This window comes from Geotrypetes seraphini, chromosome 2, assembly GCF_902459505.1.
Source record: "Geotrypetes seraphini chromosome 2, aGeoSer1.1, whole genome shotgun sequence".
Taxonomy (NCBI): Eukaryota; Metazoa; Chordata; class Amphibia; order Gymnophiona; family Dermophiidae; genus Geotrypetes; species Geotrypetes seraphini.
Genome location: NC_047085.1, coordinates 356373048 through 356391116, shown reverse-complemented (window position 1 = coordinate 356391116; position 18069 = coordinate 356373048). Strand labels below are relative to the sequence as shown.

The window sequence follows — 18069 nt, the reverse complement described above, 5'->3', positions numbered from 1 at the left end:
CCCTTTTATATAGTCAACTAATTTTGTGCATCTCAAGTGAGATCCATCAAAGAATATCAACTAGAAGCAATATTAGTTATGATTTTACCTAAATAGTATATCTGACTCAGTATCCGTGTAACAAGCTGTATGTAGGTAGAACATCTTGACCAGGGGTAGGCAATTCCGGTCCTCAAGAGCCGGAGCCAGGTCAGGTTTTCAGGATATCCACAATAAATATGCATGAGATAGATTTGCATCTTAAGGAGGTAGTGCATGCAAATCCATCTCATACATATGCATTGTGGATATCCTGAAAACCTGACCTGGCCCGGCTCTCGAGGAACGGAATTGCCTACCTCTGAATTAGGGGAACACCAGTCCTGAAATGCTGGAGAGATTTTAACTGCTCCTTTAGTGATTTGTTGGCTAGCAAAAAGACACTATTACTGATATAAAATGACAAGTAACTGACCAAATCAAGCTGGGTTGGGAGGGAGGAGACAGGGATCATCTTTTGAATGATAAAGAGCGGAGGTAGATATTTTCCTTGAACACAGTCGCTTCAGCAAGGCCTGACTTAGAAATCAATTGTGGTCCTTGCTTGGATGTAAAAGCTATTCTGACATTTGATTGAGGATTGGGACTTTATAAATGAGACTCCTGAGGGGTTGGACACCACTTTTAGCACAACAATCGAGATAATAGTGTATGCAAAAAGTAAATTGTAAATATGAGATGAAGATCAATTTTGGGCATTAATACTGTAGTTTTTAATACTGTATAATTTTTCATAGTCCCATGTCTTTTCTTCAGGAAAGTACAATTAAGTCTCAAATATAATTAATAGTTACAAGTTTTATTGATAAAAAAACAAATCACTTGAGATGCAAGAAATTAAGTGACTAGATGTGAAATGAGTCACCAATTGAGGTCTCTAACAAATTGGGAAGAGCATTTTTGATAGTGAAATGATGTTCCTGTGGAGACATTTCTTTGTGGAAGTGAGGAGATGGAGATACATAATGAAGAGAGAGTGAGGAAAAAGTGTGAGAGGAGAAAGTATGAGATAGATATAAAAAAGAGGAGGTAGAGAGGTACCGATAGAAGCAGGAGAGAAGAAAAATGAGAAGAGGGCAGTATGTCTATTAGGAGAGAGCCCAATTACAACCCCTGGGAGACTGCAGTCCTGGTGCTCCACTACAGGAGGCACATCTTTAAATACCACACTCACCTGTCACCCTCCCCCCCCCTCAGTGTGATTATGAGGGCCTGGAGAGCCATCTCCAGCAGCCTATACAAGTGAGTATGAAACTGTGCCCCTCCCCAGTATCACAGCAATGTTCATGTGCAAGCATCAGAGACAGGAGGGATATGGCTCCAATACATCTACCTGCTCGTGTCCTAACAAAGAAAAAACACACCACTGTGCAATCCACAGAATAAGGCATGAGGAGCTCTCATGGTCGCCCTCGCTCTATCTATGCCCTGTTAACTTTGGGGGCCCCACAGATGTAAGCCCACTTCCCTTTCCCCTTCTGTTCTATGACTACATAGTCATAGACATGTTGGGCAGCTCAGTAAAGTACAGTGAGCCACTCTAAACCACACCTGCCTGTTTCCAACAACCATCCCAAACTACCACCCAGTGGTGCAGTGAGAGAGGAGGTGCCTGGGGCGGTAGCACCCCTCTGCACCCTCCTCTCCACTCCCTCGCTCCTTCCATGCCCACCATGCCACACTCACGCCCTCCCTTCCCCCTGTACCTCTTTAAATCTTTGCCAGCGCGAGCAACTTCTCTGGCCTGCTACTTGCGCCGGCGTTGGCTTTCCTACTGATGACATTTCCTGGCCCCATGACTAAGGGTCCCTGAGGTACCCTTCCAGGGTTCACTATGTCGTGTCCTGGGCTCTGCAGAATTCATGCACGTGAGCTTCACCTGAGCTCCTTCCCCCAGCTTCTGAGAGGGTCTCTTTCTTGAACAAGGGGTCCTGAGAAATCCCCAGCCATGAGAGTGCCAGATGAGGCTAAAGCTAAAGCTTCCACTCCGCCCTCATATGCCCCATGACACTTTTCAGCTGGCTATCCATCACAAATCTGGCCTGATATAGAGGTATCTCCATTAGAGGAATCCATCCCAAGTGATTAAAATTGAAATTGAGGTGTTTTTTTTTTAGGCAGATAAAGGCTTTTAATCAAAATCAAGAAAATCCAAGATAGCCACCATGGCTACAGGACTTGGCTATATTGGAGGACTCGTTATCTGAGATCTCTGATAGATCTATGCTTCTTGTATCATTTCTGTTTGAAAATTATCTCAATTTGGTTCTCAGACAGTTTTTTCATAATTCACACATATTTGTTCTGCAGTCAAAAGATCTGGATTTATTCTGATGTAAAAAAATATACACAAGATAGAAGGAAATTGGTTTTGGCTTTAAGAGAGGAGACCAGATCTCTGGGAGTCTCTTTTTTCATAACATCTAAAGACCTTCCTGGACATGAAGAAGATCTCTGGTGTTAATGAGCCAGCTAAAGTGTGACATTTTATTGAAGCTTGATAGAATCAGTCTATTACTTTTTCCTGGTAACATATTTTTTAATTATCCTGTTAATTAACATTCCCTCTTTTTTAATTGAGGTCTAAGGAGGTGAAAATGTTTTTTCTATTTTCTTGTTTTGGAGAAAATTATTTATTTCCTTGTAGTTAATTGATCCACTGTGTTTCTGAACCAAGTTTAAGTGCTTGTAAATTTGATTAAACTTATAGAGACTTTAAATAATAAAAAAAAGATGGCCCAGGAAAACCCACCTGAGGATCAAAATATTTTGGGAAGGGGCTTTTGGACAAGGGGGACCCTAAAAATAGCCTCAGAAGTGCTTAACACATGCAAACTCAGAAGCTTCTTCACTCCCTCAACAAACCAGGTACACTTGCAGGAATCTTCGAGCTGCCAGTCAGACTGGAAGCCTGACCGATATCTCAACCCCCGTGGATCTACATGTGAGTGGGGGTAGGAAGACACAAAGCTGGCACCTGTAAAACCCACACAGCCTACACTCAAGCACCTGATAAATCAGGATGCAAGTCAGCTTCAAGAGGAACGGACCCGAAGCTCCAAGCAGCTGAATGCAGGCCGGCTGAACAGGAAACAGTTACCTGCCAGCTGCAGACTTCTGACACAGAGTTTGCAACCTCTCCCAGATAGACCTGCCCCAGAGTCACCAAGAAACTATCCAGCACAGAAAAGCCTCAAATTTGATTTCCCCCCCCCCCCTGAAAATAATAAAAGATTATCAGAGCAGATCAGAAACACACCTTCTCAACTTGCTTTCAGAAGGAAAAAACTGAAGAGGGTGCTGCAGCACTGGAGAAGGAGGTAGAGCTGAAGAATGTTAATTTCATCCTTCTGCAATCAACTCATGAGTATAGAATAATCACCTATTGTCAGGACTCATATGCTTTGTATAACAGAAGAGACTGGTTTTGACTGAATTGAAAGCAGAAGGACACAAATCAAAATGGTGACCATGTCACTCATGGGAATAGAAAAGCTGCTAATGGAGCTGACCGTGCTCTGAATGCCATGGTACTGACAAAATCTACCATCAGGGTTACAGAGAGCTTAAGTGAACAGTAAATATACTCTATCTGGGCCCCCTTTTACTTTTTTCTCTTAAGAAAAAAGGGCCATGTGGAAGACCAGCTCGGTTTGGCAGGCTAGCCTGACTTGCTAGGAGCAATTAGCACACAAACACCTTTCACAGAAACAAAAACAACGGCTTTATTGTTTGCCTCACACCAACCAAAAAATATAGCCCATGACTTACCTCAGCCAGCTGTCTGTTTTCCTAAAGCCTGCCTCTGTCTATCTAGGGAAAACCTGAGTTCCTCTTTCTCCTTCAGGAAACTCTCTATAATAAACCTAGCCTGGGGCAGAAGAATCCCTCTCTGGGGCTTGCCCCTGTGACTCAGCAACTGTTCTACCTTCTCTGAGGTAACTCAGCTCTAAGCTGCTGAGACCCATGCATCCTGAGATCTGTAGTTTTTCTTTCTGATTAGCACCCCCTGCTACCCAGGAATATAATATTTGCATGGGTGAGGGAAAATCCCTTATCTGCCACAGCCCACTTTTAGAATACAACAGTGTTTGCCTTAATTACTAGATTCACTAAGCCTACCGATCGTGTCCCAACCACTTAGCAACCCTGACCCGATTCACTAACCTTCCTCCTGAGCGTATCTGCACCTGATCCGCGCATGCAAATGAGATGGAACGGCATGCAAATTTAGATTCACTAAAAAAAAAAAAAAAAGATACACACCAACTGGGCAGGGCCAATCGAAAAATAAGCGAGTGCAGAGGACCAGTCTCTTAGGTCCTTTCTGACTGCCCTACTTTCTGCCGCCCTGTTCTCTGCTCTTGCCGCCCTGCTCTCTGCCCCGATTCTCAGCTCTTGCCACCCTGCTCTTTGCCCTGATTCTCCGCTCTTCTCTGCCCCAACTCTCCTGCCCTTCCCTGCAGTGCAAGCCCTTGGTTTTACCCACGGGTTTAAAGCGGGTTAAAACCACAGGCTTGTGAAGTAAAAAAAAAAAAGCAAAAAAGTTTCCAGCTCTGCCAGGCACGGAGGGCCAGCGCATGCACAGACCATCTACAGATGGTCTGCACATGCATCGGGATTGCTAGAGAGCGATCTGTGCGGTCGGTTGGGGGTGTGATTCTGATCGCCCTCATTTGCATGAGGGCGATTCGTGAATCAGCCCCCTGGCCATGGATCGGATCGCTCACAGATCGGATCCGATCTGTGGCCTTTGTGAATCTAGCCCTAAGAGGTGCTTCAATCACAAGGAAGATCAGCAGCATCTTTTCAGTTTGGCAGAAAATCCAAGTGACCAATGCATTAATATGAATGCCTAGTTAAGGGTGTTTAACTGAGGTCCAAGACAGCCATCTACTGTATAAATGCACTAACTACCATATAAATACTAAAACGCAGGATCTTCAGTATTGCAGGGAACAACTTGAAAAGTTGGTACCAAGTTAAGCAGAATATCTCATCTACATTGTGATTAGAGAATGACACGGGGAAAAAAATCTGTCCCTGTCATTGCCCCTTCAACGCCCCATCCCCGCCGTCCCCTTCTTTGTCCCGTCCCCGCAGTATCCACCCTTCCCTCTCGTCACCCCTCGCGCGGTCTGTGCATCTCCCTCCCTCCCCGGCACATTTTAAGGTTTCAGTCTTGTTGAAAGCTGCCGGAGTGTTCATGCAGTTGCATGTGTGTGTAGGCGGAAGCTTCTCCTCCGAGGCAACCAGAAGTTGCATCAGAGAAGCTTCCGCCCACACATGCGCATGTATGCTCCAGCGGCTTTCAACAAGTCTGAAACCTTAAAATGCACCGCGAAGGTAAGGGGGAGGGAGGGAGATAGATAGATTCAGGTGGGTAGGTAGGAGGGGTAGGTAGGAAGGAGGGAGGGGGCAGCGCGCGATCGGTGTCCGCGCACGTTCCCTCCCTTAACTGTGGGGACATGGCCACTCACTGCTCCACGGGGCGATGGATGGCTTTGTCCCCATACCTGCGGTGAGCACCTTTCCCCCCTCCACCGTTTTGGCGGGTTACCCGTAGCTACTCGCAGCTAGCCGCCGGTAACATCCATTGTGTCATTCTCTAATTGTGATTACTTTATTATCTTGGATGACTACTGTCCTGTTACTCAAGTTAGTCCTACATTGCTATTTAAAAAGAATGCAAACCCAGAACTAGCATCTCACGTTCTTGAAAAAAGAAATCTAGTACAAGCTTCTCAAAGGGAAGGTAAGTTTCACTCTTGCCACCCATCTCAAAAAGTATGCTAAAAAAGCAGTTGAAATGTTAGCCAGGGAAATATACTCCCTTCCACTGCATGCCATTTTCTGATATCGTCCTTTAGGAAACATAATAATAATTTGAAGATTACAATTTGGTTCATTTTTAGTCACTTAACACTAGAAGAAAAGCATTCAAGGGAGGCAATGCCAAACACTAATCTTCCTCGTCATCACCAAATGAAAGCAGGCTGCTGTTTCGAACTTGTTTCTGAGAACTCTGGGAGCCTGCGCTATCCTGATGAGATCGCTTTTCTTCCTGTTTTTTCTTCTTATTTGAGCTTGCAGTCAGACCGGAGTATTTTTCATCTGAAGAGCGTTTCACTGGTTTCCTAAAAATGATCTTCCCATCGGCAGGCTCTGGCTCTGCATCTGCAAAAACGAAAGCAGTCAGTTCACAGTTATAGGAGTGGACACACAGTCCTTCATATGGTGCCATTACATAAAAACAAAAAAGTTATATCCAATTCAAATGGAAGCTATGCAGCTTGTATTAGGTGTGTTTGCTCTGCTGATATATTAGACTAGTGAATTAGTAGGGAAGGAAAGTCAATATTATCTGGTACACACTATATTTCTTTTTTTAGTGTTTGACACATGATAGTTTCACAAACTGCCATGTAGGTATGCACCTTTTTTGTAGGCGGGTTCCACCATTGTGATAGGAGCAGGAAGAGATCTACTTTGTTGATGGCATTAGCCAGCATGTAAAGAACATTGCTACAAAAGTGATGATTTCTGGCATGCTTGCCTCCCTCAAAATGCCAACTACTACTGTTTCCCTTCTCTTCTAGACAGTGTAGTGTCCCAGAGCCCCTTCCTCAATCTCATGCTCTCTCTCTCCCCCTACACCTAGTTCTTTCTCTTGTCTCTCATACAGCAAATATCACAGTATTACACTAGTGCTATAATGTGAACAGCCAAGAGAACACACAGGAAGTGCTTCTGTCAAGAGCTGCTGCCCCTGCCTTCTCTCACGGCTTACAGTTCATGCTGATAATCAGGGATACTTTAGGTAATAATAATCACAATAAACAATTTTGACCATTAATTCAGAAGAAGAAATTTTTAAAAAAAATTTTGACCATTAATTCACAAGAAGAATTTTTTTTTTTAAATCAAAAACTGAATAGGAACAGAAAATGTACTGTCCGAAATAGACGAACTACACACACTACACATACACACAATAAACACACACACTACATGACATAGAATAAAATAAGGCTACATTCTAAATGGGCTACATTCTAAATATGGCAACCCAAAAGCGCTATTCTATAAAACACACTTAACATTAGGAACAGTTTATATTCAGCGCTTAACCCACATGTCTAGAATGTCTCACTTATCTACTGGAAAAGATATTATCGAGGAAAGGACATAATCTCGTTTTGCGGTTCTCAGATTACCTCCCAATGGCTGTGCGCCATATGTACTGAAGCTCTAGTACTACTTGTAGTTAGTACCCAAGCACCAAGAGCTCCAACACAGAATGTGAAGTAGGGTCACCAATGGGAACATTCCCAAGAATCAACTATTCTGCTCAAAAAGAAACATTAGAATAACAAACAGCCAACCACAGCATCAAAGGAGCTCCAGAAGTACCCCTGCATGTGCAGTGAACAATACATGTTATTCAAGGACCAAAAGGGCTGGCAGGCATCCAAGAAACAAACTTGGATAAGCATACACAAAATGAGACAGTAGGCAGGCACAGGAAGGATAGGGCAGGATTCTAGAATCCTGCCCTATCTACTAGAAAAGATATTATCAAGGTAAGGACATAATCTCTTTTTCCAGTGCAATAGGTGAGATATTCTAGACATGTGGGATGTACAAAAGCAGTCCTGAAAATCTAGGGCAGGCTGACTGCGCCGACCCTCAAGACTGAAGACCCACATGCAAAGTCCCATCTTGCTGCCACATCCAGAATATGTGCAGAATTCTCCCTCCCCGCAGAACTTTTGAGTGGCGTGCAGAATTTGACCAGCTGCTGAGATCAAAGAATATAAAATCAACAGGACTCCTTACCAGTTTTTTACCCCCCCCACCCATTTTCCCATTTTCTTTCTCTGCAGTCTTCTTTTTCGTGCAGGGAACGGCTCTCAGTTTGAGCCTTGAAGTGCTTGTAGTGTCCTGCTGTTCTTGCAAGAATGAAAAGAGAGCTCAGATGGAGATACTACAGGCACCGCATGGATGTAACAGTGAGAGCCCTGCGGAGTCTGAATCTGAGTCATTCTGTACAATAAAGGGAACATGCTGCAGAGAGAGGAAAGCAGATGAACTTGTGAGCAGTCCTGGGGCTTTTACACTCTGATTCTAACAACGGGCTGGGAACGATCTGCTTTTTTTGGGGGGGAGGGGGAAGATGGCAGAGGAGCATAGGAAGCTGCTATCTGCTTGTCCAGTAGGAAAGGGGAGCTCACCTGGAGCGATAAAAGGAGCGATAAAATGGCTACGGACCTTTATGTGAAGAAAATCAATAAAAACAAGAGAAAAAGGAAGCCGATATGGTTCTCCAAACTAGTGGCGGAGAAAATAAAGGCGAAAGAGTTGGTGTTCGTGAAATATTAAAAAAACCAAGAAGAGGAGTGCAGAAAGGATTACAGGGTGAAACTGAAAGAAGCCAAGAGAGAGATACGTCTGGCGAAAGCACAGGCGGAAGAACAAATGGCTAAAAATGTGAAAAAAGGGAGACAAAAATTTTTTCAGATATATTAGTGAAAGGAGGAAGATGAAAAATGGAATTGCTAGGCTAAAAGATGCTGGGAACCAATATGTGGAGAGTGATGTGGAGAAAGCAAATGTGCTAAACAAATACTTCTGTTCTGTGTTCACAGAAGAAAATCCTGGAGAAGGACCAAGATTGTCTGGCAATGATACACGAGAAAATGGAGTAGATTCTGCGTCATTCACGGAGGAGAGTGTTTATGAGCAACTTGAAAAACTGAAGGTGGATAAAGCGATGGGACCAGACGGGATCCATCCCAGGATACTAAGGGAGCTCAGAGAGGTTCTGGCGAGTCCTATTAAAGACTTGTTCAACAAATCTCTAGAGACGGAAGTGATTCCTGGGGATTGGAGGAGAGCGGACACAGGGATGAAGCAGGAAACTACAGGCCAGTGAGCCTCACTTCAGTTGTTGGAAAAATAATGGAAGTGTTGCTGAAAGAAAGGATAGTGTACTTCCTTGAATCTAATGGGTTACAGGATCCGAGGCAACATGGCTTTACAAAAGGTAAATCGTGCCAAACGAACCTGATTTAATTTTTTGATTGGGTGATCAGAGAGCTGGATCGAGGACATATGCTAGATGTAATTTACTTAGATTTCAGCAAAGCCTTTGATACAGTTCCTCATAGGAGGCTGTTGAACAAATTTGAAGGGCTGAAGTTAGGACACAAAGTGGTGAACTGGGTTAGAAACTGGCTGTCGGACAGACGTCAGAGGGTGGTGGTTAATGGAAGTCGCTCAGAGGAAGGAAAGGTGAGTAGTAGAGTCCCTCAGGGTTCGGTGCTGGGGCCAATCCTGTTCAATATGTTTCTGAGTGACATTGCTGAAGGGTTAGAAGGAAAAGTGTGCCTTTTTGCAGATGATACCAAGATTTGTAACAGAGTAGACACCGAAGAGGGAGTGGAAAATATGAAAAAGGATCTGCAAAAGTTAGATGAATGGTCTAATGCCTGGAAACTAAAATTCAATGCAAAGAAATGCAGAGTAATGCATTTGGGGATTAATAATCGGAAGGAACCATATATGCTGGGAGGAGAGAAGCTGATATGCACGGATGGGGAGAGGGACCTTGGGGTGGTAGTGTCCGAAGAGCTAAAGTCAAAAAAACAGTGTGACAAGGGAGTGGCTGCTGCCAGAAGGATGCTGGGCTGTATAAAGAGAGGCGTAGCCAGTAGAAGGAAGGTGTTGATGCCCCTGTACAGGTCGTTGGTAAGGCCCCACTTGGAGTATTGTGTTCAGTTTTGGAGACCGTATCTGGCGAAGGACGTAAGAAGACTTGAAGCAGTCCAGAGGAGGGCGACGAAAATGACAGGAGGCTTGCACCAGAAGACGCAGGAGGAGAGACTGGAAGCCCTGAATATGTATACCCTAGAGGAAAGGAGAGACAGGGGAGATATGATTCAGACGTTCAAATACTTGAAGGGTATTAACGTAGAACATAATATTTTCCAGAGAAAGGAAAATGGTAAAACCAGAGGACATAATTTGAGGTTGAGGGGGTGGTAGATTCAAAGGCAATGTTAGGAAATTCTATTTTACGGAGAGGGTAGTGAATACCTGGAATGAGCTCCTGAGAGAGGTGGGGGAGAGTAAAACTGTGACTGAATTCAAAGAAGCATGGGATGAACACAGAGGATCTAGAATCAGAAAATAATATTAAAAATTGAACTAAGGCCAGTACTGGGCAGACTTGCACGGTCTGTGTCTGTACCGGGAAGAGCTTTGGATTCTTGCCCAGAAATAGCTAAGAAGAAAAAAATTTAAAAAATTTAAATTGTATCAGGTTGGGCAGACTGGATGGACCATTCGGGTCTTTATCTGCCGTCATCTACTATGTTACTATTTTACTATGTTACTGGATGGACTGTTGACAATGTACACGATGCAGGCAAAAAATTTATTATCACAAAATAAAATGCATTTTATATTACCACTGCATTTTATTTTGTAATAATAAATTTTTGCCTGCATCGTGTACATTGTCTGCAGTTTTTGGTTTGTTCTCCTGCTTCGGTGTTTATTCTGCAGATCTGGTTGGATTTCTTTTTGCTGTATTGGATGGACTGTTTAAATGAAGACAGATTAAATGGTTATGTGGATATAGCAGAAAGGCTATTTGAGGAAGGGGAGGCAGGGCTGTCTGTCTGATTGGTTTGAGGACTGCAGATTAGTTGGGAGAGAGCTGATTGCATGACTGGTGAAGGTTGGGGAGAACAGGCTGCTTTGTGTCTTTATTCTGAGTCATGCAATCATTCCTTACAAAATGAGCATAAAGAGGGAGTGAGTGTGTTGGTGGAGAGGGTGCAGAGAGAGCATGGGGTGACAAACTGAATGATATAATTTAATGAAAGTACTGGATTGTACTGAAATTCTGGATAATAATTAGCAAAAATATTGTTCAAAGTTTGAAAAATAAACTTGCAGAATTTGCTAATTTTATGCTCAGAATTTTGAATTTTTTTTGCATAGAATTCCACCAGGAGTAGGCTGGAGTCAGAAGCAAGTATTACTCAGTGAAGTAAGGGTTATTTTGGCATATTTAGTAGAAAATACTAATCTGTTTAAAATATGTTTGGCAATGGTTAAAGAAGTTTGTTCAGGCTTATTTTTATTTTATTGTCATGTACTGTTTGTCTTGTTATTGTTATGAATTTGTATGTTTGCTTTGTGAATTAATTATGTATGTTGCTATTGTAAACAGCATGGATTATGCGGATTAGCAAATCGAACCAATAACATCAAAGAACAAGATTCCACTATCACATGCACTTTACATTATGGGGAGAGTACAGGCAAAGTGTCCTCCATGTCACTGAACAGTTTTCCAATGTTGATGCCCATTCTGGCAAGCAGTTCAAGTTCTTTCCTTTAAAGTGCATGAGGAGTTTGGGCTCTGTAGACCATAAAAGACTTGCATTTGAAATTACCCTTGGTACTGGCACACAGTAGCAGGATGGTGCGATCTTTAAATGCCTTGAATCCTGGAGCTTTTAGTGCCATTTTCATTATATATGTTTGTTTCCCAGTCTGCCTGTAAAACAAGCCAGTCTTATACACATTGAAGTCCTGTTCTGGCGCATACCCCTTTTCTTCAATTACAGTTAGCAGGTACATTTTAAATTCCTTAGCAGCTTTAATGTCAGCTGAAATCTGCCTCCCTAGAAAGGCTTAAAGTTTTTTTTAGCGCTATCACCTTTTAAAACACGCTAGCTAACTTGAACTCGCAGAAAAGGGTTTCACTTTTTACTGCCCCTGGGTGACGTGTTTGTAAATGTCTCTGGCTTTCATATTGACAATGCTGTCTACTGTGCTTTTTTTCTCATTCACCATTTGCATTATCCACAAATTTAGCCGCTTCACCGTTTTTTTCCATTGACTGATAATGAACCACAGATGTTTTAGAACTTTCTGTCTGTTGCAGCTTCATGAACAGACCAACAAATATCTCTCTCTTTTTGCCAGAAGGATCAGATTGTGGATTCATTCACACTGAACTCACAGCTGACTGCAGAAACAGACTTGCCAGAATTAAGCCTGTCTAAACGCATATTTTGTCACTCAGACATATGACATGTTTTTTTTCTCTTTGAAGCTGTACCTGCAGATGCTTGTAACTCCCTCTCTTGACACTTGATGGCTGTTTGTGGAAGAAAAGCCAAAACCGGAAGTGAACGTGAAAGGAAACAAAGCTTTTATTCTAAGGTGTCTGCGAATATGTGAACACATGGTGCGAATAGCAGTCACAATGAATGCAACCGCGGATAAGCAAAATTGTGAATCAGGAATGCATGAATAATGAGAACGGACTGTATCTACCATGTAAAGTGTGCAATAACAGCCGCAACCGGACAAGCATCAGCGCACCAGTCATAAAAAAATTAGTAGAATCTAACACTTTCCATTTCCAATGCAAGGTTCTTCTACCTGCCATCACCAGTCTTTGAATGAAGACAGTATAAGAATCCCCCAAAACACTGGGGGTGGGGGGTGCCTGCCTCCCTCTTTGCTCTCTCAAGCGACTGCTTTTTACTTTGGAATGATCTAAGGCAAATACCTGACTTGGTGTCTTCCTTGATCTTCTGTTTAATATTTGCCGCTTCATCAGCAGTCAAGTCCCCTTTCCTCAGGACTACCACCTGTGGCTGCTCATCCTCTTTGTCACTGCCATCGCTATCATCTGCTGGCAACGGGAGCTCCTGCCTCTAGAGGGAGAGACAAAAGTGAGGCTTTGGTGACTTTCAACATCACAACCATTAGATATGAGATTTATAATTGAAAATAAAAAGGTCAATAGCAAATCCCCCAAAATATACTAGTATAGCATTGTAACGTAACAGGAAGAGTAGCCCAATGGTTAACCCTTTCAGGACCATAAGGATCGTAGGCCAATTTTTGTGGTTTTGACGACATTTTTATGGTAAAAAGGGCTTGCAGATGCCAAAAAATTGATTTTTTTTGTGAAATATCATTATTTTTTTTAAAAAAAATCAAACTTCTGGCTTATGGACAGTGTGGCAAGTGAATCTTCTCGTCAATCTGGCAACGACGCTAATGAATGAATGTCGGAACCAGTTTGTTTACATAAAGGCAGTATCATATGGAATCCGTACATATCAAATTTAGAACTGTAGACTATCCCAATCAAAATTTATAGGATTTTAAAGTTATGGGACAAATATGTCCCTTGGTCCTGAAAGGGTTAATGCATTGGCTTCAATTCCCACTGCAGTTGCTGATGACTCTGAGTAATTCACTTAACCCTCCATTGCCCCAAGTATAAAAAATGTATCTGTATATATCTAAAGTTCTTTGATTGCAACCACTGAAAGGCTATGTTTCGACATGCATACTGGCCTCACCATTTTTGCCAAATCATTTCATACTATGCTAGCCATGCTTTGTAACACAATGTTTGCTGTGCTAGGCTCGTTTTCTCTAGGATCACAGTTTTCTTTATAAACACAAGGGGACTAATATTCAGCCCATGGTAAGTGGCTTATAAACTACTTCAAGCCGCAGGCTGACTTAAACCCCAAATATTCAATGCCAGGGCATTTGCAGCTCCCGACACTGAATATCCAGGTACGTCTATTGACCAGAAGTTAACTGGGCACTAGCTGATATTCAGAAAGTTAGGATAGTTGTTTTGCTGCCTTAAGCTTCTGTGCTTATTTAGCCGGTTAGGGATAATATTCAGTGGCCGGCTAGCTCAGCAGGGTTTAATCGGGCAGGAACTTCTCCAGATTTTTTTTCTAACTCCCTTTTTTATGCAAACTCTTTATTTCAGTTCAGGGATAAAGTAAAAGTAACCATGTGTTCTCTCTACACTAGTTGTATCACAGAAAGGCGGTTCATCAAGAATCTAACACAACCATTAAGCCAGGATCAGGATTTTATTTTTATCAAAGTTCTTTTTATTAATTTTTATCAAAGTTCTTTTTATTAATTTTTATTACCTTAAGATCTCGACAACTCTTTGGTAATTCTATGTAACTCTTATGACATCTCTTATGCTATTCCTGTAAACTTTTATGTAATCTCTGAAAACTTTTATGTAATCCGCCTTGATCCGCAAGGTATTGGCGGAATAGAAATCACTAATGTAATGTAATGTAATATTTCAAGAGAACATATAATAGACTACTGAATATAACAGACACAATTCATCTTCAAATGAACAACATCATTTGTAAAATCCCTTTCCTCCCCCCCCATCCTACATCTTTCCAGCAATCAAGGCATTAGTACTGAGGCACCTGGATTCTTATGAAGGCTCAGCACACAAGAAGGAAACACTAGCCCTAACCAACCGCAACCACCCACCCCTCACTTCCCAAAACCTAGAGGTGAGGTTATTACAGTAAACCCACAATACATAATATGAACCAATGCCAATAAACATAGCAGTCCTATTGCACAATATAGTATATAATTTTAATCCACAGGACAGAGTTGAAAAATCACTACAAAAAAATAAAGGCAACTTTCTTCTGCTAAAAAAGAAAGTCAGGCAGCCTAGCTTATATTCAAACAGTGGAGAAAAAGACCTAAAAAACAAGCAGGGGGAAATACAAACAGCACATAGCCATATCAAAGTATACCCACTGTCATCATAGTTCTAAAAAAAAAAAAAAAACTCCACTATTTTAGGCATGCTAGCTTACTTTCTGGCAGGAATATAATATAAGCTGATAATACTTCACAGCTTTAAGACAGCATAGCAGAGCTCAAATTCACAGCAATGATACTAATAACAAGGTCCCAAGTAGTCAAGTCCCAATGTTCAAGTCCAATCATTGATCTATTATCCCATTCATTGCAATTATATTTAGCTCAAAAATTCACTTATCTGGATTTGCCGAACTTATCGCTGAATATATATAGTTGTAATCCCAATGGGAGACCCTGTTTCGCTGGAGCGTCTTCAGGGGAAACACACCTTCACCTTAGGATTTTAGTTTTAAAGTACAGCATTGACTATGCTGATCAAAAAGACTGTCTAATAACCAAACGAAGACTCATGCACTACATAGACACTTTCATATATACCGTATTTCCCCTCATATAGGCCACCCCCATGTATAGGCTGCAGCAAACGGCTTTCTATGTTTTAAAACTGGTAGATAAGCCGCCCCATTGTATTAGCCGCGGTCTATCTTACCGGCTGGAGGCAGCCAGCAGCGAGGGATGTATTTCAGGGGGATTTTAAAAAGGTACCCGGGGGGGGGAATGATTTTTAAGTTTTAGATAGGCTGCCCCATTTAAGTAAGGAAGGTTTGTAAAACCCATGTATAGGCCACAGCCTATATATGGGGAAATACAAAGTGATCAGGTATCACCATAGTGTAGGGTTGTAGTGGCTTAACTGGTTTAGAATTATTTGTCCCCCAAATAAGAATATTTTTAAAAATGTCACATATTTGTAAAACAAACTCAAAGCTTAATTACATTAAGATATCAGGTTATTATTCTAGTCATTCTTAAGCAGGTCTGAGATGAGAACACAAGTCCCAGTTACCTTGGTATCAACTGTTGGCCCATCTTGAAACCCGATCTTCTTCTTAAACTGGGTTAGGAAGGAGGGTTCAGGTGGCCGGACAAAGGCAACTTGATTTTTTTTACTCATTGTGCGCTAGCTGGAGAGAAGGATAGGGACAAAAAAATGTAAACTTTCCATAAACAAGATCATAGCACTCAGCATTCAGTGCCTCTCCTAACCAGTGTTGCCAGATCAGAAATACAAAATGATTGTATTGAGACTTTAAAAAAAAGAAGTTGTTTGCTACTGAAACACAAAAATTTGCATCGCTACCATACAGCAAGACAGTAAAATGGATAAAAATGCACAAGACAATCTGATGTTTTGTAAACCACAGCAGGTTTATCTTCTGTATTTATCAAAATAATATAGTGTAAGTACTATAAGAACATAAGCATTGCCATACTGGGACAGACCAAAGGTCCATCAAGCCCAGTATCCGGTTTCCAACAGTGGCCAACCCACGTCCTAAGTACCTAGCTAGATCCAAAAAGAAAAAAAGATTTTATGCTTCTTATCCTAGAAAAGAGTAGTGGATTTTCCAAAGTCCATCTTAATAATGGCTTAAGGACTTTTCTTTTAGGAAACTGTCTAAACCTTTTTAAACCTTGCTAAGCTAACTGATTTTACCACATTCTCTGGCAACAAATTCCAGAATTCAGTTACAGGTTAAAGAAATATTTTCTCCAATTTGTTTAAAATTTACTACTTAATAGGTGCATTGAATGCCCCTTAGTCTTTGGAAAGAGTAAACAACAATTCACATCTACTTGTTCAGCTCTACTCAGTGTTTTATAGACCTCTATCATATCCCCCTCAGCTATCTCATTTCCAAGCTGAACAGCCCTAAACCCGCTGATAATGTACCAATGGTCACTAAACCAGTTCGACTGGTTTATTGACTAAAGGAATTTGCTGACTCGATATTGAAAACGGCTCACTGCGTGGTTTTCTGTGTGGTAATACATTCTCCAATTCTGGAATGCAAACAACCTCATTACTATTAAAATTAGGTGGTTAATATTAAAAGAAAAAACTCCCACACAAGAAAGGATGTCAAAAAATCAATGTAACACCCACACATCTGCCCCATAAAATAAAGTCGAGCCGCCCCCCCTCCCATGAAGAAATGTAGAGGCAGGAGGGATGGCCACTCCCTTCTGCCTCCGTGAATTGTGCCCCCCAGGACATCCCCTCCACGGACTTAAATAAAAATTGGCAGGAGTGCTGCCCACTCCCACTTGCCAATGGATGCCCCCCCTAAAAAAACTACCCTCACACCCCCGTACCTGTAAAGAAAGATGACAGCAGGATGCCCAGTCCCTCCTGCTCGCAGGCCTGCCACTCCCAAATGGGGGTGGGGTGGGGCCCTTCCCCTTTCTTGTGCAGATAAAGGCCAAATAGCATCCACTATCTCCTCCTCTCCCTAAGAGATACCATGTGCCTGTCCCTCTTCCCTCCTGACTCTGTGTCAAGAGGGAAAAGGGACCTCCCTTCTCTGATGCTGGTCCCCTCCTGTTGCGGAAGCTGGCCTATAAAGCTGCATCCTCCCAGGATTGGGCAGCAGCATTGGAGGATGGAAGAGGAGAGTGCACCTCAGTTTAATTTATGGTCCAGTAATGTCACTGTCCCGGGCATTTGGCACATATTAGCGCTAGCGCCCTGGGCCAGAGCCTTACCTGGTCCATAGATTAAGCCGACCCTGAATGTGCCTCAGCAGCCAAGTTGACCACATCAGAAGAGGGACGCCTCAGGGCAGGTAGTCCAGCAATGATCTTGGCTCTCACACATTAGCTATTTTTTTTTTTTTTTTTGCTAACATGGTCCCTGCTAAACAAAATTGTGAAGATCATTACTCTAATTAGTGAGAGAAGAAGCTCACAGGGTGTGAGAGTGCCTTCAAATAAGTATGACCCACTCCTAAAGAAAGAAACGGCATCTCTCAGGATCACAAATCTTAAATTTCGCTAGGACTCCAAATGCCCTAATAGAATGAGTTCATTAAAGGCCATCACCGGAATTTGTGCAAGGAACATAAAGAAAGTCCATCATTTTCTTTATCTCTCCTTGTGTAGCCTAACCTTAGGTAATAACATTCGTGAGCTCTGTCACAAGGAGAGCAAGACAGTACAGGGAACAGAAAAGCAGCAGAATTAACGAATACGACTGTGCAATAACCGCAATCCCAACCACCTTGCAGCAAGAAAACGGCAAAGGATCACTGAGATTGACAAAAACCTACCCCGCACTCTCCTGTGGTACCTTTAGTTCCTCTCCAAACACACAGGTGAGGATACAGTACTCCAATTGGCTACAAGACATGAGGGATTCACTGGTTGGTTACAGGAGAAGACTGGTTTCCGCTCATTGGCTGCAGGAGGCAGGCTTTGGAAAAGTCACCCGGGCTCAGCAGTACCGTATTACTTCTGGCAACACGGAACCTACGTCAT

The 18069-nt window shown here is 42.3% G+C and overlaps 1 protein-coding gene across 3 annotated transcripts; it reads right to left on the bottom strand.

Annotated features, from left to right (window-relative positions):
- Positions 1-4687: 4687 nt before the first annotated feature.
- KIAA1143 (KIAA1143 ortholog) lies at positions 4688-18067 on the bottom strand. 3 transcript variants are annotated; one of them, XM_033930444.1, is made up of 4 exons: positions 17882-18067; positions 15599-15716; positions 12635-12782; positions 4688-6216 (listed from the first exon to the last, which is right to left on the bottom strand). In XM_033930444.1, the coding sequence occupies exons 2-4, from the start codon at positions 15704-15706 to the stop codon at positions 6002-6004; spliced, it is 471 nt and encodes a 156-aa protein (XP_033786335.1). In that variant the 5' UTR covers positions 15707-15716; positions 17882-18067; the 3' UTR covers positions 4688-6001. The 3 variants fall into 3 exon arrangements, with proteins under 3 accessions (XP_033786335.1, XP_033786333.1, XP_033786334.1); XM_033930442.1 differs by having other exon boundaries at positions 17862-18063; XM_033930443.1 differs by lacking the exon at positions 17882-18067 and adding an exon at positions 17701-17841.
- Positions 18068-18069: the final 2 nt, after the last annotated feature.